Source organism: Cupressus sempervirens, chromosome 9, assembly GCF_028749045.1.
Source record: "Cupressus sempervirens isolate cs-2001-9-10 chromosome 9, ASM2874904v1, whole genome shotgun sequence".
NCBI classification, from domain to species: domain Eukaryota; kingdom Viridiplantae; phylum Streptophyta; class Pinopsida; order Cupressales; family Cupressaceae; genus Cupressus; species Cupressus sempervirens.
This window is the reverse complement of record NC_143126.1, coordinates 555,076,994-555,103,653: the sequence shown is the minus strand read 5'-3', so window position 1 is coordinate 555,103,653 and position 26,660 is coordinate 555,076,994. Positions and strand designations below refer to the sequence as shown.

General features: G+C 39.1%; 2 protein-coding genes across 7 annotated transcripts in view; one reads left to right on the top strand and one right to left on the bottom strand.

The window, feature by feature from the left end:
• The window catches only part of LOC149539855 (uncharacterized), a 79,220-nt gene extending 53,110 nt beyond the window's left edge, over positions 1–26,110 (top strand). For all 6 annotated transcript variants that reach the window (XM_089801054.1, XM_089801051.1, XM_089801050.1 and 3 more), the window contains 2 exons: positions 25,266–25,506; positions 25,639–26,110. In XM_089801054.1, coding sequence (XP_089657180.1) covers positions 25,303–25,506; positions 25,639–25,752 — 318 coding nt within the window. In that variant the 5' untranslated portion in view covers positions 25,266–25,302 and the 3' untranslated portion in view covers positions 25,753–26,110. The remainder of the gene's footprint in view (positions 1–25,265; positions 25,507–25,638) is intronic.
• Positions 16,365–20,407, bottom strand: LOC149539856 (uncharacterized). Its single transcript, XM_089802629.1, has 5 exons — positions 20,223–20,407; positions 19,607–20,100; positions 19,121–19,521; positions 18,889–19,016; positions 16,365–16,665 (listed from the first exon to the last, which is right to left on the bottom strand). Exons 2-5 carry the CDS (start codon positions 19,749–19,751, stop codon positions 16,365–16,367), a joined length of 975 nt encoding a protein of 324 aa, XP_089658755.1. The 5' UTR covers positions 19,752–20,100; positions 20,223–20,407.
• Positions 26,111–26,660: the final 550 nt, after the last annotated feature.

Below are 26,660 nucleotides of genomic sequence, written 5' to 3'. Positions count from 1 at the left end.
TGAAGGAGAGATAGAATTTTCACTAGTAAACTCTGGTATACTTTTGAGTGCTGCTACTGGTATGTCATGTCTTTGGGCTAATAAGAGAGGGCTCCCACCATTAAAGGTGGCAAAAGTATGAGCTCTAGGCAACGCCATATAGACAAGTGGTCTATTGATATGTGATGATGGCAATCTGGGCTGAGATCTAACAGCAAGAGGAGTAGAGATAGATCTTGTAGGGGTATTTGTATTTGTTACTATTGCACTCCTAACTGGTGATAAAGATATTCTAGTCCTCCTTCTTCTAGGGTTTGAAAATGAAAGCTCTTGATACTGAAAATTACCTCTAGAAGATGCCCTTGTTTCAGCTCTGGGCATGAATCACTGCAGCTTTGGTCTAGAACCAGATATGTATTTGAAGCTCAGAGTCGCCAAGTTCTTTGAAGGATCAGCCCCTTGAAGGCCTGAATACTGAAGCCATAACTATCTCTTCGGTATTGATCTTGAAATCTTCCCTTTTGACACTAGTAGGCTTAAAATCCTCTGATAAGTGGTCCCACCGAGCGTGCCAAAAACTGTTGTCACTTAGGTTTGCACCCTTGTCCAAAGCCTATGCATGAGGACAACTTAGTGAAACATGGAAACAACCTCTAAGCTGTGGGAGTTGAACTGTGAGGTTGAGTCTCCGGAGAAGGCCGACTTCCTCTTACTATTAGGATGCACCTAACTACTCTTGGATTGGAAAAGGGAGAAGGAGAGCATGAAAGAAAATCTACCTATTCTAATTTAAAGAGGTGATGCACGCAAATAGAGTGTTCAGACCAAACTCTGCCCATATATGCACTATTGAACCAGAATGAAACTAAAGATATACACATTCAGACTTGATTTAATCTAATAACCACAGACAGATCAGAAAACCAGAATGAATGACACAAGGAAAGAGATATTCACTTATATATCATTCATAGGCCAAAAGAGATACAGTCATGCTGGTTTCAGATATCCACAAAACATCAACGAGAGGCAAGGATTCTTGCACTTTCACACCAATGGCTGAAGGAGATAGGGCAGAATGTCATACAGTTCAGAGGCAAAGGGAATTTTACACTGAAATTGCAGAGCAACAGCAGAGAAAAACAGAGAAGGATCCGACCCTAACAAAATTTACAAAATTTGCCTTTATAGTGCAGGCATAACTGAGATCTTTTCTAGCTGAAGTGACTCTACAACCACCGCCATTAAGTCCTGCAGAGAACAATCATGGAGCAAATTTGAAGAAGATCTGATCCTGCTATCAAATAATGCCTTGAGAAGATAGAAACGGTGCCATAAAGCCATTTCGACTAGGTAGATAGATTGGATCGGGGTGGTAAAGTGTTCTCGTTTAGCATTCATTTCTTGGTAGTTGGAATCGATCATGAATATCAAATTCGTATAAAATCCTGGCTTCCCCTTGCTCCTAGTTCATGAACCAGTGCAGTCAACAGGTCAACCTATTACTGCAACCCAAAAAGGCCACGTGGGCCAATAATCTTTTATCCTTCCGCCACCTCGCAAGGTCTTTTTGAGTTGACCGCCCCCTTTCTTTACTAACTGTGCCAACCCCTTAAACCCTGATCGCGACAGTTACATTAACTGCCAGCCGCTAACTGTTACTGCGTCCACCGGACCCACTGGGACACGTGGTAGCGAGGCGCTATGTCGCTATGGATATCCTCCGAGCACTTTCCCATAGCGAGATAGCACTCGTCGTGGATCTTCCTTAATTTGATGATCGTGAAGACTTGCCATTACTGCGCTTTGCCCTTTAGACCTCTGGGCCCACGAACCACTTGGCATCTAATCAACAACTGTACCACACTGGACAACACCTGGCATCTAACTGGCGACCCACAGAGAAACTGGTCCCACAGAGACATGTGGCGGCTACCCGCTTTCCCGCAATATTTAACTTCTTCGCATCTTGATAATGTGGGAAAGTGTTGACCGTTGATCCTCTGAGATCTGACGGTGCTTGAAACATGCGTTCTTTGAACTTGCACAACTACACTCCCTGACACCACTTGGACGCGTGTCAACAGCCCGCTTTCCCGCATTGTTAGAAGGTTTGACAAAGTCCAGAATGCGGGGAAGCGGGCATCAATAAAAAACGCAAGCTCAGCCAACCACCCCGTCCAACCTACGGCCCACAGAAGGAACATGGACCCACTTATCCACGTGGCACAATGGCGCTATGTCGCTATGGGTAATTTCCTCGCAGCTTTCCATAGCGAGATGGCGTCTGCCGTAGATTTTCTTAGATCTGATGATGATCAACAAAATGGTACAACTGCGCATCGAGCTGGCTAAATGGACCAATGAAAAATTGCCACCGTACTATGACCCACCTGACAACATGCCACCGAGGATGAGCCGTAATATTGCTTTGGAGAAGGGTGGGCCCATTACGTCATCCGTGCCACGTGTCGCCAAGGCGCTATGTCGCTATTGTTAAAATTCTCGCAGCTTTCCATAGCGAGATAGCGCCCATCGTTGATCCGAACCGATCTGACGGTGAGCAAGATGAGTCTGTCTTGTCAGTGCATCAACCAATAGAAACTAGCCATGTGCCAACCTGTTTGACAACCCTTGTTTGCGGCCCACCAAGTGAGGCAGGACCCACATTCCACGCAGTCATACTTAGGCAATGAAAAAGAAGACCACTGCCAACGTTTTTTGACAAATTCCATCATGATATCAGACGGGGCATACTTGGGACCCACCTTCCTTCTGACATTGCTGCAGTATCAACTTTTCGTCTGGGCGCTATGTCGCTAACGGCGAGGAATAGAGATTTTCCGATAGCGCCATAGCGCCCAACATTGATTTAGCAAAACCCGGCGCTGGAGAAACAGCAGGAAAAGGGGGACCCACTTGACACGCGGCCGGAAGGCGCTATGTCACCATGGGAAAACAACGCGCAACTTCTCATAGTGAGATAGCGCCATCCGTCGATTCAGACTAATCCAATGATGAGGAACTTGCGGGCTCGTAGAAATAAATCATAAGGTTTGATCATTTAATCTTTTCGATATTTCTGGGACGTTTAAGATAACATTAAACTTGGGAACTAGCCGTTGGGTGGGGTTTGATTTAAAATTCAAATATTTGGCAGGGGCACAAAATGCAACAATAACAAACAACCTTCTCCTAGTTTGCTTCCGCATGCCCCACCCTTATAAGGACTCAGTAAAATTCCTCTGTGTATTCCTGGACAGATTTTCCCGCTTGCTTTAACCCTTGCATCTTTTTGAACAAATCAAGCTCATAATCAACAAAAATGAATTGCTTTTTTAGTTTGTCCACCATGCAATCCCATCTTGTGATTTTCTCGTTTCCTTTTCAATTTCTTTCCAACTGAATCTCTTGCCACCAAATTTTGGCATGGCCGTTCATTTTGGCTTTCGCAAACTTAACCCTATTAGGGTCCCCGATATCCTCATACTCAAAATATTCCTCTACCTCATTGATCCAGTGGATCAACTCATCCAAGTTTAGATTTCCCAAAAACATATCGACATCAATTTTAGGTCTTTTTCCAAGCTTGGCAATGGCCCTAAAAAGCTTCTCCTCTACTTGGTTTAGGACTTCTCTATCTCCTTCCCCTTCTTGCCAAATATTTGCTTCATTTTCCTCCTCACTTCCGTCGCCTACGGCAATATTCATCCCTCTACGGATCTTCTCTTGCAATGCTTGAACTTGTCTCTGGATGGCTCTAACCTCAGGAGGAACAACTTCGACCCTTTCACCATGCTCTCTTCGTGGAGGCATCTTCTCGCTATATCAAAACCCACAACCAAGGAGTCCTGGTGCAAACTGCCTCACAGTCGGTGCTCTGTCTACACACTTAGGAAAAACCCAATCTGATACCACTTGATGAGGGCACAATCCAAGACCAAAATGAACACAACAGGAAAAGGGGAATATTATTATCAGAAGTGATATGCTATTACATTCGGTACAATGAAAATAGACCCAATGACGTGCCCTAAGGGCTTACAATGTTGTCCAATTTTGGAGAAAAGCCCTCCTTAGTACCTTCTTCCAAACTCCACCAAAAATTTCATTTAGAATGCCAGAAATGTCCTTAAGTAACCCAAATTAGGTTTAGGGTTAGGAATACATTTTAGAATATACCATTTGGCATCCACCGCCAAAACAAAAGGTTCTAGAAAACACGTTAGAAGTCGGTGTAAAATTAGACGAATCTAGAAAGGATAGTCCAATTTTCGGGAGGCATAACTTTTGATCCGGGACTTTGATTGACGAACTGTTTACATTTTTGGAAAACTCTCCAAGCACTCTATAGCCCTATGGATAGCTTCGCTCTTCCCCATTTTCCAAGCCCGTACGAGGCCGTTTAGTGCCTCAAAGTTGACTTTGAAGTACTCTTAGGGGGTCTTCAGGCAACTTAAAACTGCAATAACTTTCAAACCGTAAAGCCTTTTGACCTGATTTTTTTTGTGGGCTGTTTTAAATTACAAGTATAATCATCCCTCCAATTTACACCCTCTAACTCATCATAATTATGGCTCAATTACAGAATAAATTATATTTTGCATTGGCACATATCCCAAGGTGTTCAAAAATTCTAACCCAAAAAACCAATAGTGGAATTATGAGAGTTGGAATCTCTATTTGACCCAAATGGGTATCCCGAAATGAAAACACTTTAAATAGAAACTAACACTAAGCATATTTTTGGGTGATACATGATTGCCCTTACACCATTGGATGCTCCTACATCAATTGGTTAGTATTGTTATGTTATCTTCTCGAACGCCAAACTGTTTAGATATGCAATTGTACATGCTCTTCACATTGTTCATGCATCCCTTCATTGCCGTTATCAACCTAGCTCTAATACCAGTTGATGTTTTGCCCAAAATAATGATAAACAACACTAAATAAAAGGAAAATAAGTGCAAGAGACACGAGACGTTTATCCTTGGAAAACCCTTTAATTTGGAAGGGAAAAATCCAATCACACTAGAAAAATATCTGTTTTATTGATAATAAAATGTTCACTACAATGCTTTCCATTCGATACAATTTGTATATAAAGAATTGAGAGACTCGTCATCTCACAATTGAAGGTCTCTTCAATTTCTCAAGCAAGTCTTCATATTTTCAAATGCACGCCTCTTGCCATGACACATGACCACATGTTTCTTCATATAATATTGTCTCGAATTAGTATCTTCTTCAGCTGTAAAGACAATACATATGTATTAACTCAATCTCAATATATAGAAAAATTAGAGATAAAGATCTCTATCACAGCTACAATCTTCAACAAGCCTCTTGTGCCAAATTTCAATGTTACAATTCCTAACGACCATGGCAGCTCCCACTTCACCATTGTACTCTAAAACATATAAATTCCCTAATTTCTTTCCTTTTGCCATTTGCAACTGACCTTCGGTTACTTTCCAAGAATCCAAAGAAAAATTAACATTTTAACCTTGAGAGTAAAGCTGACTTACAGAAATCAGATTTCTTTTGAGAGTAGGAACATATCTTACATCCTTCAAAAGCCATTTACTACCATTTTTCAGCAATAATAAAACATCACCTTTTCCGACGATGTCACAGTCTTTCTTATCTCCAAGAAAAACCTTGCCAAATATACCTGCTTGGTAGTTTGTGAAAGCACTCTGACATGGAGTGGCATGGAATGAGGCACCCGAATCGAGAACCCACAAAGTAGCATTTGTGTCATTAGCAGCAAGAACCAAAACACAATCATCTTTAACAGCTGCAGTGTTGACTCCATCATTAATCAGTTTATCTTGGGCCTATTTGTAATTCCAACATTGCCTTTTTGTGTGGCTAGGTTTACCACAAAACCAACATGCACCATTTCTGCCTCTAGATTTTGACCTTCCATTGTTGTTATATTTGCCTCTTTCTCTACTCTGACCTCTATTGCTAGTGCTCACAACTGTGAGTGCATCAGCGGAGGAAGATTCTTGAATCTTCCTCCACATCTCCTCGCTGAGAAGTGTGGCTGCAGCCTCATCAAATTTCAATTTACTTATGGAAGCAACTGAAGTGCCAACTGCCATTATCACCCCTTCGCAACTATTGGGTAATGAGCTCAGCAATAAAATAGCTTTTATTTCATCATCTAATGTAATACCTATTGAAACTGAGTAACTAAGGCATTGAATTTATTAAGGTGATTAGATATAACTCCTTCCTCTTTCATTTTCAGATTGTATAGCTTTTTATTATAAATACTTTGTTGGATAGTGATGCTATCTCATACAATGAGGGTAACTTATCCGACAATTCTTTTGTTGTCTTCTCTGCTGAAACATTGAAGAGCACATTGCTTGAGAGTGATTGAAAAATCATTGCTTGTGCCTTCTGGTCGAGTTTCCCCCACTCTTCGTCTGATACAAATCTTTTCTAAATTTGAATGATTGTTTATTGGTGGAGACTTAAACTGAAAATAGTGAATCTTATATGAAGATTATAGATCTTCCTTTTAATATCTTTGTTCTGATTTATTCAAGTATATATATAAAGTATGCAGATCTGAATATGCCTGAGAATGTAATGCCTTGTTATTGATCTATTTTAAGAATTCACAAATGCATACAATATATATATGCCATTGAGATATGTTTATGTAGGGGTATGACCCTACGTAACCATACCTCAATACATAACTAAACTTCTTAATTTAGGATTATAACATTATTATATTGTATATATATGTGTGTGTTTGAATAAGAATGTAAAAGAATAATAGTGTGTATCTATATATATATATATATATATATATATATTCTGAAAAGTTTAAAGACTTTAATTAGTACAGAAAACTATGGTACATTAATAAAACAGTTTTAAATTTTTTTTTCTGGAATTCTTCATATGTCGAGGTTCGTGGATCTTTGTTTTCCTCGAAGTCTCCAAACATTTAGGTTCATGCATCTTCTGTGGATAATGATTGATTTTGCATTGCTTGTCGTGGATTCTGTCTTCTGGGATTTTTCTTTGCTATAGAAAAGCATCTCATCAATCTTGTGAGCGAAGTGAAATTGTCATTTTTGTTTATTTTTAATGGGTTTGTTTTGAAATGTATAGCTGGAAGTTTGACCTTTTGTAGAAGCTCCCCATGGTGCAAAATAGGTATAAACATATATTTTTAGGGTTTTGATGGCTGGAGTTTTTCCGGAATCTGTATTTTACCTGGTTTTGTAATTTTCATGTCAGAGTTGCAAATTTCTGTGCTGTGATTTGTTATATTTTGAACAAATTTGAGGGTTGAAAAGATATTATCAAAATGTCAAGTAATTTTAGAATGGAATTTTGAGATTGTTCAATTGCTGTAAAGCTTTGGATTTGGATTTTGAATCTCTGCAAGGTTATTTGCTGTGTTTTGGGAGCAGAGAAGCTGAAATCATGTTTTTCTGTTCCTCTAAGATTTTGATGGCTCAATATTTTGCCAATATTTTCTGCTATATTGTTCTGCCAGAAAAGTAATTCTGTTTCTGTAGTTACTAATTTTCAGCAGATTTTGGGGGTTGATAAGCTCGTATCAAAATTCTGTGTCTTGAAGAAGAAATCCCAAACGGTTGTATTACTTGTGATTTTTTCAATGGTATAGAGAACAGTCTATTCTGCATCTTCTTTCAGAGGATATGATTCTGTTTTTATATTGACTAGAGTTTTCAACAATTCCTCTTTGTAAAATACTGAAGATATTTTCAAAATTCTCTACACTTTGAATAGAATCTGAAGACTGTATTTTACTGTTTTGATTTGTAGCTACAGTTTTGAGCCTTGGCATAATGTTTTATGGATTCCAAGGAGTAGACTAGGAAAATTGTTTTTAATTTTTAAGGGATTGGACGACTTAAGGCTCACCTGGAATGATTATTATTATGTTAAGTTTCTACAACTTTCTTGTTTTAACTATTATTAGAATTTACATTGCAGCTTGTTTACTCAAGGGCTAGTGAGATGAAACTTGTTTATCCAAATATAGGAAATTGTTTTGAGTTTTTCTATTTTGTTTTTTACATCTGCTACACAAATCTTGCATGTAGACCTTTCACCATTTCGGTCTTGTAAGCTATAATTAGAATATTTAAAGTAGAATACTTTGCTAAAGGAAAATGACGGAAATTGTACTACAAAGGCACTTTGAATAAGCTCAAGGATTTTGTGAAGCATTCCGTTATTTTTGTCATATATTCCCTTGAGATACATGTCAAGATCCAAACATCACATACACCACTTAAAATAGTTTTATTGAATTATTACGACCATATCTTATATGCTAATTAGCTAAAGATAATGGAAGTTGTGATGGCAAAACAGTGAACTAAATCCATACTACTGGGTCTAGTGCTTAAATTTCATTTTAAACTTTCAACCAAAGAATCTTTGTTTTTTGCCCGTTCAATCCAGCAAATTCTTACTGAAATGCTTCTCAGATTTGAAAATTAACACGTCCTTGTCATTGCCATCAATTTTAATTTTTAATGCCTTCCAAGTACTCCAAACCCTTACCTTTAATGTGACTATCCTCTCTTTTATACCTCTGTCTTGAAGAGATATCCTTTATGCTCTACCTATGCCAATGTTTTTCCTTGTGAAAGTCTTGATATAACTATAGAAGCTTTACTTTTAAATCAACTACAATCTCTACATTCTCAAGAACATGTGTATGAATGAAAGGGCATTTCTTTCTTACCTATATATTTAATGTTTTGTTTCTCAGTAGTAGATGTCGTGGTACTCTTACGTTCTTGTTATCTCTAATTGCACCAACGACAAGTAGCTGGAAAGGAGCCGTATGGTAGGATGGAGTGTGCTTAATATGGACTAGATGGCGTACGGTCACAGAAGTGGCGTATGAAGTTAATCTTTCAGCCGTACGATGGCGGCAAGGGCAGATTTGTACGGTGGAGGTGGGGTGGTTGGGGTACGGTGTGGATTGGCTGCCATACGTGCAATATGAAGGCCGTACAGAGCAATAGGTAGGTTGTACGGGCAACAAGGATGCCTTATGTTGCACAGAGATGTCGTACGGTGGGTGTATAGAATTGGTTTGTCGATTCTCCTAGATGTCGATGAGAGTGTCCATGCCTACTTTAGAATAGTCAATTGGATGTTGCAGAATTTACTCCAGACAATAACAATAGCAATAAGAAAATGCCAACTAAGATTTCAATAATCATAGGACAACACAAGAGATGGCGCTCCAGACATACCAGATCTGAAGTAAAGTAATATACTAACAGAATAGGGTGAGAGTTGAATCCCACCGAAACCAGAATAGCCAAGTAGAGAAAATCTCACATCTAAAATGGCGAACAACATAGAACTCCAAAAGGAATTTGCAGTACAAAGAAAATAATCAAATCACGTGCCAAAACAACTCAACCTCACGAACATAAATACCTCGTCGAGGAAGAAACATAGTGTCGACAAAAGACACAACAACAGCCATGGAAACAAATAAAATAAAAATGGGTCCGAGATATGCTAAATCAATCAGCCCATAAACAAAGGATATGAATAATTTATTAATTTTATGATGGCACTTCTACATGTTTCATTGTAAATGTTGTTCTTGTATTCATTCTTGGCTCCTAGATTCTTCCAGAACTATAGGAGAATCTGTCAATGTTAACTTTAAAGACTCTGATTTGAGATGAGAGCTAGCTATTTGACATGGTAGAAGATAAATGATGCTAAGTTTCAGTTACACTTCTAGAAATCAGCATGCGTATTGTCTGTGATATTCTTTTGTGCGACCACCATCTCTCCCCTTCTCTTGCGCGAGCTTGATGGCTCTGCTTGCTTCTGATCGTAACCTTCGCATCTACTGTCTTGGGTGTTGTGTTTTTGTGTTCAAGAGTCTTCATTGTCGCGGCTGGGGTCTAAGTGGATTGTGCCGTTTGAATATTGGTCCCGTGGTCTTCTCTTTTTCTCCTCCCCTTGTCGTTTTTGCAGTTACGGCCGGGGTGTTTTCTATCTGCGACTGCTCTTCTTTAACGATTTGCAGGGGCTATTCTTTCTGCGACTACCTTCCTTCACCCGCGTGTTGCCTGCTGCCCTCCTTGGTGTTACTTCCACGAGGTGGCTGCACTGCGTACATGCTCATCTTGTAAGTCGTGTGGTAGTTGACCTTCGAATTGGAAGTAGGATTTCTGTCTGACTCGTCATTTATTGCTTGAACTTGCCTCTATGGCATTTTGCGCTGATCCTAACTGGTGGTTGGATTATCATCTTCATCCTATGCGTGTGCTCAACTCTCAGCTCACGGTGTATTGTGCTGTGATTTTTGCCCTTCCAATGGGGACCCCAAAAATAGATAACCCAGCTCTAGCACTTTCTACAATTGCAATCTCTGCACCATCGTTAACCTATCACAGGCTATATGACAGAATGCTTAAAGTAGAAACAAAGAGCTAGTGTTTGAAAGTTACTGTCCACGAACTCTTAGAGACGATAGTGGCAATTGTAGGTTGAGTCCAACTCTTCAGCTCTCTCTCGTCTCTCTACCACTCATTTCTGAAACTACTGACATCAAAACCCACTTCGACAAGTTATTGAATAGCTGGGTGACCTTGATACCTTTATAAAACAATAGAGCGATTTGGTGGTTAAGCATACTTCCCTCTTATCTGATACGAACTCTTAGAGACGATAGTGGCAATTGTAGGTTGATTCCAACTCTTCGGCCCTCTCTTGTCTCTACCACTCTCATTTCTGAAACTGCTGACATCAAAACCCACTTCGACACAGTTATTGAATAGTTGGGTGACCTTGATACCTTTAGAAAACAATAGAGCGATTTGGTGGTTAAGCATACTTCCCTCTTATCTGGGGACCCCAGAAATAGATAACCCAGTTCTAGCGCTTTCTACAATTGTAATCTCTACACCATCGTTAACCTATCATAGGCTATATGACAGAATGCTTAAAGTAGAAACAAAGAGCCAGTGTTTGAAAGTTACTATCCACGAACTCTTAGAGACGATAGTGGCAATTGTAGGTTGATTCCAACTCTTCGGCCCTCTCTTGTCTCTCTACCACTCATTTCTGAAACTAGTGACATCAAAACCCACTTTGACACGGTTATTGAATAGCTGGGTGACCTTGATACCTTTAGAAAACAATAGAGCGATTTGGTGGTTAAGCATACTTCCCTCTTATCTGATATGGAGGAGAAGGCCAAATGATGGGCCTCTATTTGCACCAACCTCGAGTCTGCCCCCTTGCGGGGTGTGGAAAAGATTGTCTAGGGACAAATTATTGAAGAGTACTGGAGACGTGCCCATGAGCTTAATCTTAGAGTTCGGGGCCTCCCTACTTTTACTATTGACCTAATGACAGCTGGATAGTCCTTTGTTTCTGACCAACTTGGTATTTCAAACATCACTTTAGATAGGTGTTGGGTGGGATTGGATGGTACCCTTTTCTCTCACCTATCGATAGGTTGTGGGCTCTTAGATTGAAGAGGAAGTTATTCCTTCTTCCTTAAAAGCTTTTTTTGGATGAGGATCTCACCAGGGCACAAATGACAGAGTTACAACATTCGAGAGGTTTGGTTGCAGAGGCGAGATATTCCGGTAAATGGGCGGTAATCCAATACCTCAAAGGTATTATTTGCAATTCGTCTCCCAGCGGATGGGAGCAAAGATCGACTCTTGCAGCCAAATGATGGTCCCACCAATAGTTACATGATAGAGAACCTTCCTCTGGTTCTCTCATGTTAATTGTTGGAATGGTAATGACACCCTTAGTCATTACCTAGCCTATTCTTTGACATGGTTGTGTCTACAAATATACTTGCTGTCACTGAGACTCATGAGAGTCCGTTTTGTCCCCCCCATGGTTATCAGTGGCTTTCTGTTTGTAGAGAGGAGGTTCGGGCATCCGACGGTTTTTGGGGTTCCGGTGGTGTGGACATTTTCGATGTTACTACAGTGGTTCATTTAGACATCTCAGCTAGGTTTATGTGGATCCGGATCAGCCATACTACTAGCCGCCACAGGGATATCTTCTTAGCAATTTGTTATTATTTGCCAGCCACCTCGCCGTATGTTGTTCACAGTCCGGTGGATGGAGATCCCTTCTCCAATTTGCATTAGTGCATCTTGAAGTTCTCGAGTTTGGGAGACATCATCAATTTGGGGGACGTTAATGCATGTACTAGAGATCTTCAATCCCCTCTCCACGATTGCACCTTAGACTTGCTTTGTACCAGAGAGATTGATCCGACCAATATGGGCTTCCAACGCTTCTCTCTAGACAGCCTTGGGCCTCTTTCATGCTACGGTCGACATCTCCTCCAGTTTTGTGAGTCCTCCGATTTGTTGATCCTGAATGGCCTTCCCCGCTTCCCAGACTCTTAGTTCTTCACTTGTTGGCCCCACAGTGAGGGGGTGAGTGTGGTTGACTATGTTCTTGCCCCTGCCTCGGTTATCCCCTCCATTAGTCGCTTCTGCATCACCCGGCCCCCTTTGGCTGACCACCCCATCCTTAGTCTCGTTGTCCACTCAACTGCATCATCGCCACCCCCGTGCTTCCTCCCCCGCTTTCACCTTCATGCCGCCATACCACTTTTCGCTTTTCTGAGTGTGATTGCTACCTCTTCACCTTCCACCTTAGGCAACTTCTCTCCCATGATTGCTTCTCGGATTCCTCCCAGGCCTCGTCCTTATTTGACCATTTGGCCGTTGGTATATGGGAGGCCACCTTCCTCTCCATCCCTCACGACACCTCGCTCCCCCTCTTCCCATGCTAGTTGTAAATCCTGTACCATGAACCTTTGGTTTGATAATGAGTGCAAGTCTTTCCACCACTCCCTGCTTGCCTCTTTTGCTGCTAGTTCCCCTTCATACACTTGGATGCATTCCTTGTACCACCACTTTCTTTGTCACAAGAAGCGGTTGTTCATTGATATGCAGTGCAGATCTATGTGCGATACGCTTGCCCGTGACCCAAAAGCTTTTTGGCGTATTATGTTCCCCTGCCCTCCACCCTTGATTGGCACTCTCTTTTGTCCCATGCCTCCACTCTATATGATATCCTTGGCCAACGGCCCATTCATCCTACCCCCACCTATTGCCATCTTTTTACTCCATCCATCGTCAACGAGGCCATTAGATTTATGACATGTAGCAGAGCCACGGATGAGAAAGATTTTCAAGCAGAGCTTTTCAAGCTCAGTGTCCCAATTCTGTGCTCCTTTCTCTCATTGCTCTTTAACAGAGTGGTGTACTGGGTTCCTTGCTTCTTGGCCAAGACACGTGATTTATCCGATCTACAAGTTTGGGTTGGTATCGGACCTCGACAACTACAGTTTCATCATGGACACACCTTTGCCAAGCTTTACGCTACTGTCTTGAACAATATCCTCTCCAGACAGCTTGATGGGAGGTAGATTCATGCCAGAGGGCAGGCCGGGTTCTCTTTTGACTTTCAGACTATGGACCACATTCTGATTTTATGGACTATCATTGAGGAGGCACAACACCATTCTACAAACGTCTATTGTTGTTTTGTAGACTTTTGACTCTGTTCCTCTTGGGGCCCTTTTGTGGAGTCTCAGGGACATTGGTATTTCAGATTTTCTCATGACAACAATTATGAGACTTTATGCGATTGTGGTTGGCAGATTTAGGACTTTGGAGGGTTTTTCATAACAGATTCAAAGTACCATCAGTGTGAAGCAGGGCTGCCCCCTCTCCCTCACCCTGTTCAGTATCTATATTGATGAGTTGGAGACCTTTCTCCATGAGGCATCACTCCCCGATGATGGCTATTACTTACACTAGGTTATGATCTCTATTCTCCTATTTGCAGATGATGTAGCTTTGCTGGCCTCCTCTCTGGAGGGTCTCCAGAGGTTTATTGACAAACTAGCTTCTTTTTGTGATCAGTGTCAGCTTGTGGTGAACTTGAGTAAAACTCGGGTTATGGTTTTCAACAGACTTAAGACCTCACATCTTCGCTTTAGCTTCCAGAGCCATCTGATTGAGTTTGTCTCCTCATATACTTATCTTAGGGTCAAGTTCTCCGGCCCTCGCTTCAGCATGAGACCTGCTCATCTACCTCGGGTGGCCAAGGGTATGGGCTCCCTTGCCCTTATTGAGAGACAGTGTTTCCGACATCACTTTCAAAACACCAATTCCAAGTTATCTCTCCTAGACTCCTTGATCAGACTGACAGTTTTATACTGCTCAGTGATTTGGGGGCCTTCTCTTCTAGATTCTGATTGGGTCTCGATCAAGCGGGTTTAGACCCTTCTCCTTCGTCAGATTATCCGTTGTGACCACTAAACTCCACACAGTATTATTTTGGCCGAATTCGGGGTTCATCCGTTTTGTCTTAGTGCTATCTTTGATCTGATCTAGTTCATCCACCGCCTCAGAGGCTTTGTTGATGGTCGTTACAAATACTCCTACCTTGCTTATTGCTCCTCAGTTGATACTGCCAGTTCCACTAGGGGATCCAGTGCTCATAGTTGGTACACCTAGGCTACTACCTTATTGGGTTCAGTTGGGATTGACATTGATCGTCTTCCGTTGTATCAGTCCTCCCTAGATGCTCCTGTCCATCTTCTCCCCCCACAGTAGGAGTTGAATAGTCATGTCAGACTTGACATATACAAACAATACATCACCATGACCTGGACTAACCCTCCTGGGGGTTTGCGCCCGTGAATAGCCTTTATTCAAAGCACTTCTAGATATACATGATGGGATTATTGTGCATCCCTGGGACTTAAGCCAACATTGGAGTCACGCCCTATGCATCTCCTTGGGGTCGTTCAAAGTCGGTTCCCATCATCTTTAGTGCCAGATGGATCACCCCCTGCCCTGTGAGGATCGGATTTTCCACCTTTGTACTTTATCCGAGGTTGGGACTGAGACCGAGATCAATTTCATTTTTAGGTGCCCTATCTAATATGAGATTAGAGGTAGGTTCTATTGCCTTTTCAAAGACTGCAGATCCCTTTCATCCTTCTTCAGCTATTCCGACCAGCGGTGTCTAGCTCTTTATCTTTGAGAGACCTCCTAGCTACTGGACCATACTTTAGAACTCATGCTTCCTCAGAGTCAGCTCTCTGATCAGCTCATCACAGATTTTTTCCCATCCTTGTCTCCTTCATGAGGTATGAAGTGAGAACTCACTACACCCATCTCTGGACATTGCAGATCAGTTAGACCTCGACATATTTTTCATGGTCAATAGCACCCTACTTCCAGTGCTTCCCTGAGACGGGATCGGACCCCTTTTTGTATTGAGCCTTATCCTTCAATGCTTGATTTCTTTTCACCAAGCAAGGATCCCTAGTCCTTCTTGTCTTTTGTTCTCTTTTGTTGGTTTCATGTTAAGCATTTTGTTGGACACCGTTTGGTGTGCCAGCTGTTTCGTTCTTTCTTGTACTGCTATATACTCGAGTCCCTTAGACACTAGTTGGTCTCTTCTTGGACATTAATATTTTTATCTTATCTTGGTAGTTCTGTAGTTTTTACCTTAACTAACTGTTAGTTTCTGTTGTATATATTGAGCAATAAGCATGTGCTTCCACGTACATAATTAACGTTTGTTATTTCCAATCAAACATCCTGTACATGTGTATACATTTATGTGGAGTTTTTAATAATAGTTAATGTTATGTAATTTGGTCCTATGTAGTGCTGGAGTTTAGTGAGTTTACTAGAAGTTAGTCAGTCAATTATTTAATAAAATATTTCAGGTATGAAGAAGTCTACAAAGGCTATAGACTAAATGAAAAGATGTAATTTGCTTTGTTTTATTATGAGCTGCAATAAAATTAAGTATACTCCAAAAACAGAGCATTCTCTGTTCTGAAACTGAGTGCTGTTAATATTCATGTTTATTCAAGTTTACTGTGTCTTTTGAATGATTAATTGTATGTAGGGGCCGCCATTTCAAATTTTACAGCTATGGCCCTTCTTAGCTATTAAAAGTCCTAGAAATCCAAGGAACATGATAATTGAAAATTTCTGCATGCAAAATTTCATCTTTGACTTTGGGTTCAACACCATTTTATATCATGCATAGTTGAGGCAATTTATCATCCCTATCAACTAGCAGACGTGTTATTCTACCATCTCTATTTTCTGTTTGCTTGTTTTAATTCATAATCAGTTGTTTCCAATATAGCTATAAGGATGCAAGCCTCACATGAAGAAATCTTTTCAAACATCAGTGAATTAGTGCCTTTCAATCAAATTATTTTGTTTTGTTCTTTAGTGACAATTTAACAGAAAGTAGGAGGCAATTTCAATGACGATTTGATAGAATGAGCACTGACTTACTTGTGCTCAAAAGTTTCACAGGTAGTAAATGCACTTAAAAGTCTCCCAAAAGTAATACAATCCGGTAGCATCCTTGTCCTCTGCATTGTCTGAAACAAATTCAAATCCTCTTCCCCACACCAATGTTGTGCATATGCTATAAGCATTGCATTCTAAGAAACGGTGTTCTCTTCTGATTACATCTAACATTTCACATGCATAATCAACGTTTCCATGTTGAACATGTGTTGTAATTGTACTAATCCATGACACAGCAGCCTGCATGATTTCTGAAACAAATTCAAATCCTCTTCCCCAAACCAATGTTGTGCATATCCTATAAGCATTGCATACTAAGAAACAATATTCTCTTCTGATTACATCTAACATTTCACATGCATAATCAACGTTTCCATGTTGAACATGTGTTGTAATTGTACTAATCCATGACACAGCAGCCTGCATGATTATTTTCTCAAACACTTGGCATGCCTGCTTGATGCTATGACATTTCCCATTTCCCATTTCCAACTATTTTTGATTTTTTCAACACCAATGTAATTATTCATGGCACTTCTATGAATCTACAAGTAATGTATTGGAGGTTTTCAGCTGTATGTGCTTTGTTAACCAAAATTTTTCTCTAATAAATTGCTTAGTTGGCAGCTTTGCAATGACCCAAACACTTTATAGTTCTTTATGTTTGCAAACATTTCAGATTTTTTGTATTTTGGATATGTCTCCCTCTCCCTCTCTCTTCCTTTTCTTCCCACTCTATCTTCATCTCTGCTTTTATCTATGCTAAACTAAATGGTAGGAACTTTGATGATTTGCGTCTCTTGCTTTTAAAAGGGAATTATGCAACTAAGGTTTCAAGACGGGGGATATGACAAGTAAGAAGGATCCAAAAACTTCAACACATTTATGAAAAAGTATTTATGGAGCATAAAACTGCATAAAAATTCATAGATTCATTTTCTTAATTTAGTTATATTGTTCATGCCTGCTCATCCCAGAATTGGGCATACCTACCATATAACTTTTAAATTTTAACTCAACATCTATAAACTCTGAAACAAAGTAACGTGAATCGGAATTGTATCGGAATCGGCACGGCCGAATCGAATTGTGAATCGGGGGTGAATCGCCGGTGAATCGGCAAATTTGAAAAAACCCTTTAAATGTAAAGATTTTAACAATTTAAGACTTATTTCATGCACCCTTTATTGAATATAACTTGAAAACACTATAACATCATCAAATAGAATCTAACATACATAAACATGAAACATAAAATCCATCACATACGTAACTATGTTATCATTATGTACTAAAATGTAAATTGTATGCTAGCTGAAGTAAATAAAAATCAAATGATCATAATGATTCAAATCATAGAATCAGTAAGATGAAATCATGAAGATCTATAAGACATCAAATCATAAATGTATGTATAAATCTAAGATGAAGATCCATGAAAGTTTGAAACATATGTCTATCAGTGATTCAGTATCACTATCAATATCTATACAGTGTAAACAAAATATAAAATTAAGGCTCCGACTCAAGCCTCATCATCCTCATCATCATCCTCTAGCTCTGTTGCAACCTCAACCTCAGCCTCTGAGTATCCAGTTTACCTATGAGAAAGGCGTGTAAGGTAGGTCCTAGAGGAGCGCCGAGCCATGTCCCTTGCATGGGCAATGGGCTCATGAATAACGTCGCTAGGGCCTGCGTCTGTGCGTGCGCGTGTGCGTCTACCAATGCCTGAACGTGCTCTAGCTGCCTCCTCTGCCCTGGCCACAGCCTCAGCCTCTACATCCACCTGGTCAACCCACGTGCGGTCTTCCTCAGTGAAGACTGGGTCCACGGTCTCTGTGATCCACTCTGATTCTGGATCAATCTCCTCCAAAAGGATCGGAGAGGAGTCAGCACCCAAAATCTGTCTGATCCTAAGACGAAGGTTGTAATGAACAAAGATAAGATCATTCAACCTCTACACTGTCAACCTGTTTCTCCTCTTCGAGTGGATGTGCTCGAACATGGACCAACTGCGCTCACATTCAGAAGTGCTGCTCAGCTGACTCAGAATGCAGATGGCAATTTTTTGAAGGTTTGGGGTTGTGGCCCCAAACATTTGCCACCATCTATCTGAAATAAGGAAAAAACAAAAACAATTAGTCTCATTTATAGATTACAACTCTAAAATTAATGCATTATATAATCAACTTTAAGTTTAGAATCTAGATTCATGAACATTGAATATATTATTTAATTTTTACCTGGCTGTAGTGTTGTCTGAGCATTTATGGCCATCTTGCCAGAGAAAAGTGGCCCCTCCTTATTGTTGAACTAGTCTAGCTCAACAATTGCAGCATCGCTATTTTCATCGCTACTCAATCTCTGAATCATTGTGTATAAGCCAGTGAGAACCTCCACATCCGCCTTGAACTCAGGACGGAAACGAAATGCCGGATTCAGATAGTAAGCTGCTGCGTGGATGGGTCAATGGAGCTGATTCTGCCATCTCCTATCGATGATGTTCCAAATAGGGCCATACCTCTCCTGCACTCTTGCATATTGGGCTCTGATGGCCTCCTTGGCCCTATCCATGCCCTCATAAATGTAGCCCATAGAGGGCTTCTCCGCATCAGCAGTTCGTAGCAAAGCTACAAGGGGCTCAGTGACCTACATATAAAGTAAAACAAAAAATTTGAGTCAAAACTTAAATATAAAATAATATAACTTAAAGTAAAAGCAAAATACTAAATGTTAAATTGCAATAAATTTACCTTAAGGATTTCTCTAGCGGGTTTCCAAAAACCATCCTCATCAAATATGCAATCCGCCACATCTAACCCTATAGTGGTCGTAGCATAGGAAGAGCAAATCCACTCCTGCCCAACAAACATGCTCCTCAATCCATCCCTTGATGTCAACAAGGACTGCAAGGTGATGAAATTCGAGGCAAACCTCGTGATACCTGGGCGAGCTAACTCCTTGCCTTTTGTGTACTTCCTCATTGTGCTAAGGACAAATGCATGATTATAAATGAATTTGCATATGTTTTTTGCCCTTTCCACACATGACTTGACAAACTCAAGTTTGCCAATTTCCTCCAACATGAGGTCAATGCAGTGTGCCGCACAAGGGGACCAAAATATGGTGGGGTGCCTCTCCATCAAAAATTTACCTACAACAATTTTAAGTTAATTAGAAACTCAAATTTCAAAATTCAAATAAATTTATTTTCAAAACTTGCAAAGTTAAAAGTTTACCTGCTGCAACATAATTTGTTGCATTATCCGTCACCACCTGGATCACATTTTGTTCCCCCACCTCTGCTATAACTTCCTCAATAGCCTCACATAAATATGTGGCATTTTTCACATGTGCGGAAGCATCAATGGATTTTATGAACATGGTATATCCTACAAGTAACAAAACAATGAATTATAATATTAAATGGATCATTAACGAATTAGCGTTCAACAAATCAAAATTTACAATGTATGTAGGAAAGTAGAATGATCAATCACCTCCACAGGATACAAGAAAATTGAGGAGTGTTCTATTCCTCCTATCGATCCAACCATCAGTCATGATGGTGCAACCCTTTGCAATCCATTCCTTTCGGTTCTCCTCGAGGTCAACCCTCATGTCCTCTACCATCTCATCTAGGAGGTATCCACTCAACTCAGCCTCAGTTGGGGCTTTAAACCCCGAACCACAAATAGCAACCGCATCTATCATATTCTGCCAATAAGGAGCCCTGTCACAAATAAAAGTTTAGATGTCAAAGACTCAAATTATAAAACAAGTAGATATAATTAAAGTTTTACTTTTACTTTTAATTTTAGCTTTAAAGAAAACAAAGAAAAAAGAATCAATTACCTGGCTGCAATAAATGGAATGTTGCAAAAGTACCAAAATTTGCATATCTCCTTTCTGGCAGCATCGTGAATCTCCTTGTTCAAACCCATGCCCTCAAGCGTGGGTTGGGAACCAGGAGTAGTGCGGGGCACAAAGTAACTATCCATTCTATTTTTTCGCACTCTAGGCTGCAATAGGTTGGTGTGGGACTCTGTCTCAGTATGTGACCGACTAGCACTAGCACTAGCACGAGTAGAAGAACTAGGATAAAAAGGAGGCTTAGAAGAACCCTCTCCAACACAACCTACGGATGCGAAAGCTGATGCAGATGCAGATGTGGATGTGGTTGCGGATGCGGGAACATGGGAGCCAATACCCCTTAACCCTTCAACTTGCATTTTCCTATTTGCTTTGTCTTTTTCAATTTTTTCTAATGCCATTAAGAAAGTGCGTTTTGCCTCAGGAGTTTGGTGAGTGCAAACTGTAACATCATGTCCAGGTATAGCAACAATGTGGAATTTCAATCTATAAATACCCCCGGAAGTTATTTTTTCTTTACAAAACATGCATTTTGTTTGATATTTGGTTCTTCCAGGAAACTCTTCATTATATTTCCAACATTCATCTTTTTTACCCATTGGAATTTGCGAAAAATGAGAGCAAAGGCTGCTGCAATAAATTTTTTAATGTAAAATATCAAAGTTTGAAGCTAATAAAAATTAGAAAACAACAAACCCTAGCTTGCAACTTAGTAAAAATAAAGAACATTCAAGATTTACACTAAAATTCTTGAAAACTATAGAAATTTAACAAAAAACGCATAATACACTAAAAATTTAACAAAAAATGCATAATACACTAACATGCAAGAAAAAAATAAGCACTTACCTCTTGCAAATGAGTTGAGGAGTGTTGATATTGGCTCCTTAATGCTCCCAAAGCAATTGATGGGCTCCCCAAATGGCCTGCTGATCTCTTTGGTGCTCCTCCTTCTTGCCGGTTGGAAACCTATCACTTTCCTTTTCTCTTCTTCTCTCTCACTTTTCCTCTCTTCTACTCATGTTTCACAAATAGAAGGCCTTTTAGGGTTATAACAAAGAGAAAAGGTCAAAAACAAAGTGAAAAAAAAAGTGATTTTTTTAAAAATTTCAACTTCTGTTTTTACATGCCGCAGGCGATTCATAGCTGATTTTTTAAGGCGATTTTGGCGATTTTTACATGAATCGTCTGAATCGGCGATTTAGGTGATTCATGGCCCAAAAATCGGCGATATTGATTCACGATTCAAAAAAAATCACAGAGGATGAATCTGGTGAATTGCCGATTTAGGCGATTTTTGGGCGATTCTCGTTACTCTGCTCTGAAAGTATTTTCTTGGCCTTATTGACAAATTTATTAGAACTGCCAAAGCTCATTGCGCTGATGTATCAACTGGCCTTAGGAGAGGAAATAAATGTGAGTCCACCATTGTTTTTTCCAACATTGGCATGGCAGGCAAACTGGATGTCCGTCAAATTTTCCAAATCAAAGTTCATATACCTGTCTATTATCTTGGTTTTCCAATTCATCGGAATCATTTTGCCTTTCTACAAATCTATGGAAAGCCAGTGTAAGAATAAAGAATGAACTTACACACTATGAACAAATGGTTTAACTTTCACAGGAAGAGTCCTATTGATGGTCTGCTTTCTCCAACTTTATGTCCGTCATTTAATAGCTGTAGACTCTCTTATTCTCTCTTGTTACAGTTTTGTGCAGTACACGTTTCCTCTTTCTACAATTGTATGCAGTCTAAAAGAAATGCATGCTTTCAGTTGTATGAACAATTTTCAGGATGATGTCAGCATAAGGTTTCTTGGGAAATTGGTAATTCTCATTTGCTTCTAAGTTGTAGGTCATCTACTGTTTGGTGACTTTTTTTTGGGTGTTCTTTTCGAGGCATTTGGGTATATCATTGTAAACACATGTCTAAACAAGATTGTAAAGTTCATGTCCTGGGCAATTGTAATTATTTTCTTTCTCTGGTACACTTCTCTGTTTTATCTCAGAATACACTCTAAAAGATCCCTGAACCATTTAATACTGGGAGTACACAAGTTATTCCAATGAGGACATATAGAATGCATCTCGAGACTTTTATTCTACATCAGCATCATTTTCTATTCAAACTCATGTAGCTTTATATGTTGTTCAAAGAGCCTCATTTTTTTGCGTTCTTGTGATGCTTTTCATCAGTTCTATCCATCATTTAATGTTTTCTAAAGCTTCCATACATATTTGGATAACTATCAGAACAGTCATGACATGTCTGCTGATCTTGTTGAGGTTCAAAGCATTCCTTTCAGGCATTTACTTTACACAGAATATTCAATCCCAAAGCTTCTTTCACATTCGTTTTCTGCCTGTCATGAATGTTCAGTTATAACTGTCTTTGGGTAACCAAACTATGGGAATTTCAGCATGGCCAATTTCTTCCACGGATCCATGAGGAACCTTTTCTAATAGGCTAGAACATCTTATTATGTTGCTATCCAGGGATTGTGCATTAGATCTCTCTCATGAATGTCGACTGTTGTATCCGAGCTTCTTCTTTATTGATCAGTCTGTATTTTAATTACAAACTTATCAATAAAAGAAAGCGCATCTAAATTTTTGTTCTTTCTACTTTGCTTTAAATATCGGTAGGCAGGGAGTAGACATAAGTTACAAATGTGACTTCAGGACTGAGAGTCAATGATGACGAGATTTAAAAACCTTGTAATCAATACCAGAAAATTTATTCAAATGCAAGCCACTGAATAATATCATCATGAGGAATACAGGTATTCTCCCCAGCAAGCATCATCTTGTTTAATGGAACTTTTGTTGCCAAATTTGGTCGTTCAAAAGTAAACTAAAACAACTCCAATCATTATGTTCAAGCTTACGCAAAGTAGGCTACAGTGTTATTGATTACAGGAGTGTACTTCGGAGTCCCTCAATGTTAATTCTTGGGCTGCTTATGAAATTATATTGCCCACTTTATTGACACCATCTCCTAAGGTGCCTTTGTGGAAATCTGGCTCTAACAAAGTCATGCCTGCCAAGTTTAAGGAGAAACACTAAAGTTCTGTTTGCAAATGTCTAGATCCCTTTTCTGCCAGGAGATCTCAATCACTTTCTTTCATAAAAAGCTGACAGGAACAGGAAATGGTAACATTGTTTCAGCAAACATGCTCAGTTATGTCGTAATATCTATATAGATCTAATATAAAAGCATTAGATTTATCGACATATTGTAAATAATGATATGAAGAGTCTGGACAATGGTCTACTTTAAGTACTGCCCATAAAAGATCAAATGTTTTCAACAGCCGATACTTGCCAGAAAAGTTCTGTATTTGATTTTTGTAAATGTCAGTGTCAGTGTAGCAAAACCTCTTAGCAAAGTGTTTAAAGTGGACATATGCAAATAATAGTACGATGAGCACTACCCGGGTCTTGGATGCCACTAGAATGCTTGTAATACTTTGTTTGGCATTGGCTCAGAAATTATAGAGTCTAGAATGAAATGCCAAATGCTTCTGGAATGTTTCATAGAAGCAAAGAATTGGAACTATAGAATATGGGAACACAGGAGAATCAAGATGTGGTTTCATGAACTGCAACCATATCGATGTTGTCTGCATCTGTCAACTTAGGAACTCAAGTAGCTCCTTTATGGCTGGATGAACCTATAGTAGAGGAAATTGTACAGCCTGTGACCAGAGGTTCAGTGGAGAGTTCTCAGGTCTGCAGAAGTCAAGAGGTTTGTGGTATAGAGTCTTAATATTGATCAGATAAAAACTATCATGAACATTAATGTGTGCGTCAGTTTACAGAAAAGTTTTGATAAGTTGGTAGGAAAATAATAAACTTTATGAAGTTGTTTTTAATGACAAATTCTGTTGTGTCAGAAGCGAATGTGGGTGGTCCTCAAATGTTTTGAGATTTAACGCAAAAGTTTTCATAAAATATTAGATGTCTATGCCTCAGATGGCAGCTGAGTTTTCTGTGCATTCTGTTGATGAAGAGGATCAAGATGTGTGGAGTTGTCAGAAAGGCTGTTCCCAAAGAGAAGCTAATGTGTGGGAGAGCTTCTCTTGTTTTAATGAATGTTGACAATGAATCTGGCCTTCTCTGAGTTGCAGCATGGTTTGGCCTTCAACTAGGATATTGTTGGGTTTGTGAAGTCCCACAGGTTTTGTCCTTGCACATTTCATGTCTCTGCAATTACGCTGTTATCCAAATTGCTTCTATACATACTGTGAACTGTTAGTTGTAATCTGCGAGATGAACTTGTATTTTCTGCTGTTCAACAATCCACATAATATCTGTGCAATCCATTGTGTGGGTGCTCTATTTGTGATGCTTATTTCCTCTTAGATCTGCTCAAAATTTCAACACCTTTTACTATTTAAAGTTGAGACACATAAATGTCAGTATATTTTAGCCAAATCAGCCTAATCCATAATCATGTTCAGTGCTTGGAATTTTTATATTGGGTTTGTAAGCTCCCGTTTAGTGTTGGAATTAAAGAATATCTATGAATATAATTTAAGAAAAAAGCAAGGTGGGCACGCCTCAGAACAAAGACAAGTCCGAATTACCATGAGTCTTGACTAGTATATATACTGCAAACTGTGCCTTGATCAATATATATTTTCCAATGTTCACAGTAATCACCATCTTCATAAATTTCACTTGAGACATTAATTGCCCAACACCCATCCTCTCTGCTAATTGGTTATGATGCTGTTGTATATGCAGGCAAGTTATTTGATTCTTGGTAGTTTTTTGGTGAGGTTAATAGCATTTAATATTTTATGGGTGCGTGTTGTTTAAAGTGTTTGCTGGTTTGCTACACAATCTCTTATTTTCTTCTTACAAAGTTAATTTATTTGTTGAGAACAAATGTAGAATGTGCAATTTAAAGATATTTTATTGAAGAGTAACAGGAATAACTTTGTTTTAATTTGCATCACGAAAAATATCAGGGCAGGATTTGGCTTTATTGTGTTCTAAATTCTAATACCCTGTGTGCAGGGATGTGCTCTTACCAATTCTACTGAGGTCTTTTTAAATGGAGACGATAAAAATTTATAGGAATCTTTTGAGGACAATGCACATACATATCGGGAGTGATGGAAGCAAAACACATTTTCGAGATTACATTGTGGGAGAGTTCAGAAAGAATAAAGGTCTCAAGGACGCTTCCATAGTTCAACAAAAATTAAAGCTTGCACAGAACTATGCGGTACTCCTCAGTAGCGTCCACCATCATAAGGTGGTAATTGTTAATATGTTTCTTTAATATTTTCGTATGGGTTTGATAAGAGAACTGAAACTGAAGCATATGATTTGGAATTTTCTCTCTTAAGTTTTCTTAGCAAATATTCAACTTCGGTGATCTCTGCAGGATCTATTATTCTGTTACAACATTGCCGTAAATAGGGAAGGAGAATTAAAAGCGACACTGAAAAAATCAGCTGCAAGTGTTGGGCTTCAGATACCCAAACCTTATTGGGAATAGATTGGAGTGGCTTATGTAGTAAGCTTAAGGTTTCATTGAGCCACAGACACTGATTTCAAATTTTCCCTTTTCAGTTTTTTTGGCTTATTGCTAATAGTGTTTGGTTACAATCGAAGCACTGTAAATTCTAAATGTATTTCTTGGAAGTTTATAGCGAACCTACATAGTTTATGGAGATTTTACAGGGCTCTATTTCTGTGTTGCAAGAATAAATTGTAATCGCACAAAAAGTATTGAATGAATACTCTTTGGAATTACATAACTCCTAGCCACCTAGTTGCTTAGAGGAGGAAACCATATGTGATTGGTACTGTGGTGTTTTTTATTGTGTAGGAATTAAAATATTAAGTTTTGACTAGACTACATGTTTGTGTACTCTATGTTGGGCTAATTTTAATTTCTTTATGCTTTTTGTTAAAGAAAATAATTGAGATAATGGCATAAGTTATATGTAAACACAAAATAAGAGTATATATATATTGGTAGTGATGGGAAGGTCCTAATGATGTGAGTATGTTTGGTAGTCATTTATTTAGCTGGTTATTATAATAATAATAACTAGCATTTGTATCAAAAGAAGATGCAATGTTCAGTCACGTTGATAGTAATATATAGGAGGTACAAATGAGAGTAGTAACTTGATGCGAGTATGTTTATTGTCATTTATTCATCAAGTGACTTATTATTTAATAATAACTAGCATTTGTATCAAAATCAGATGCAATAGTTACCGTTGATAGCAATCTATGAGATACAAATGAATGTAGTAACTTATAATTCTCATTACGATAATATTTATCACATAGATAATTTTAACGATTTTTAATATTAATAAGCATTTAGAATAAAATATAAAATATAACTTTATTATTTTTGTTTTTGAAGTAATTGATAGCAGCCAAAAAAAT

Bases quoted from the DNA above. Each gene is read 5' to 3' on its own strand.
- LOC149539856 (XM_089802629.1), bottom strand. From the start codon at position 19,751: ATGTTCATAAAATCCATTGATGCTTCCGCACATGTGAAAAATGCCACA. The intron at 19,522-19,606 runs GTAAACTTTTAA...AAATTGTTGTAG, and splicing joins AACAAATTATGTTGCAGCAG to GTAAATTTTTGATGGAGAGG. The intron at 16,666-18,888 runs GTATGGCCCTAT...CAATGCTTATAG, and splicing joins TATGCAAGAGTGCAGGAGAG to GATATGCACAACATTGGTTT.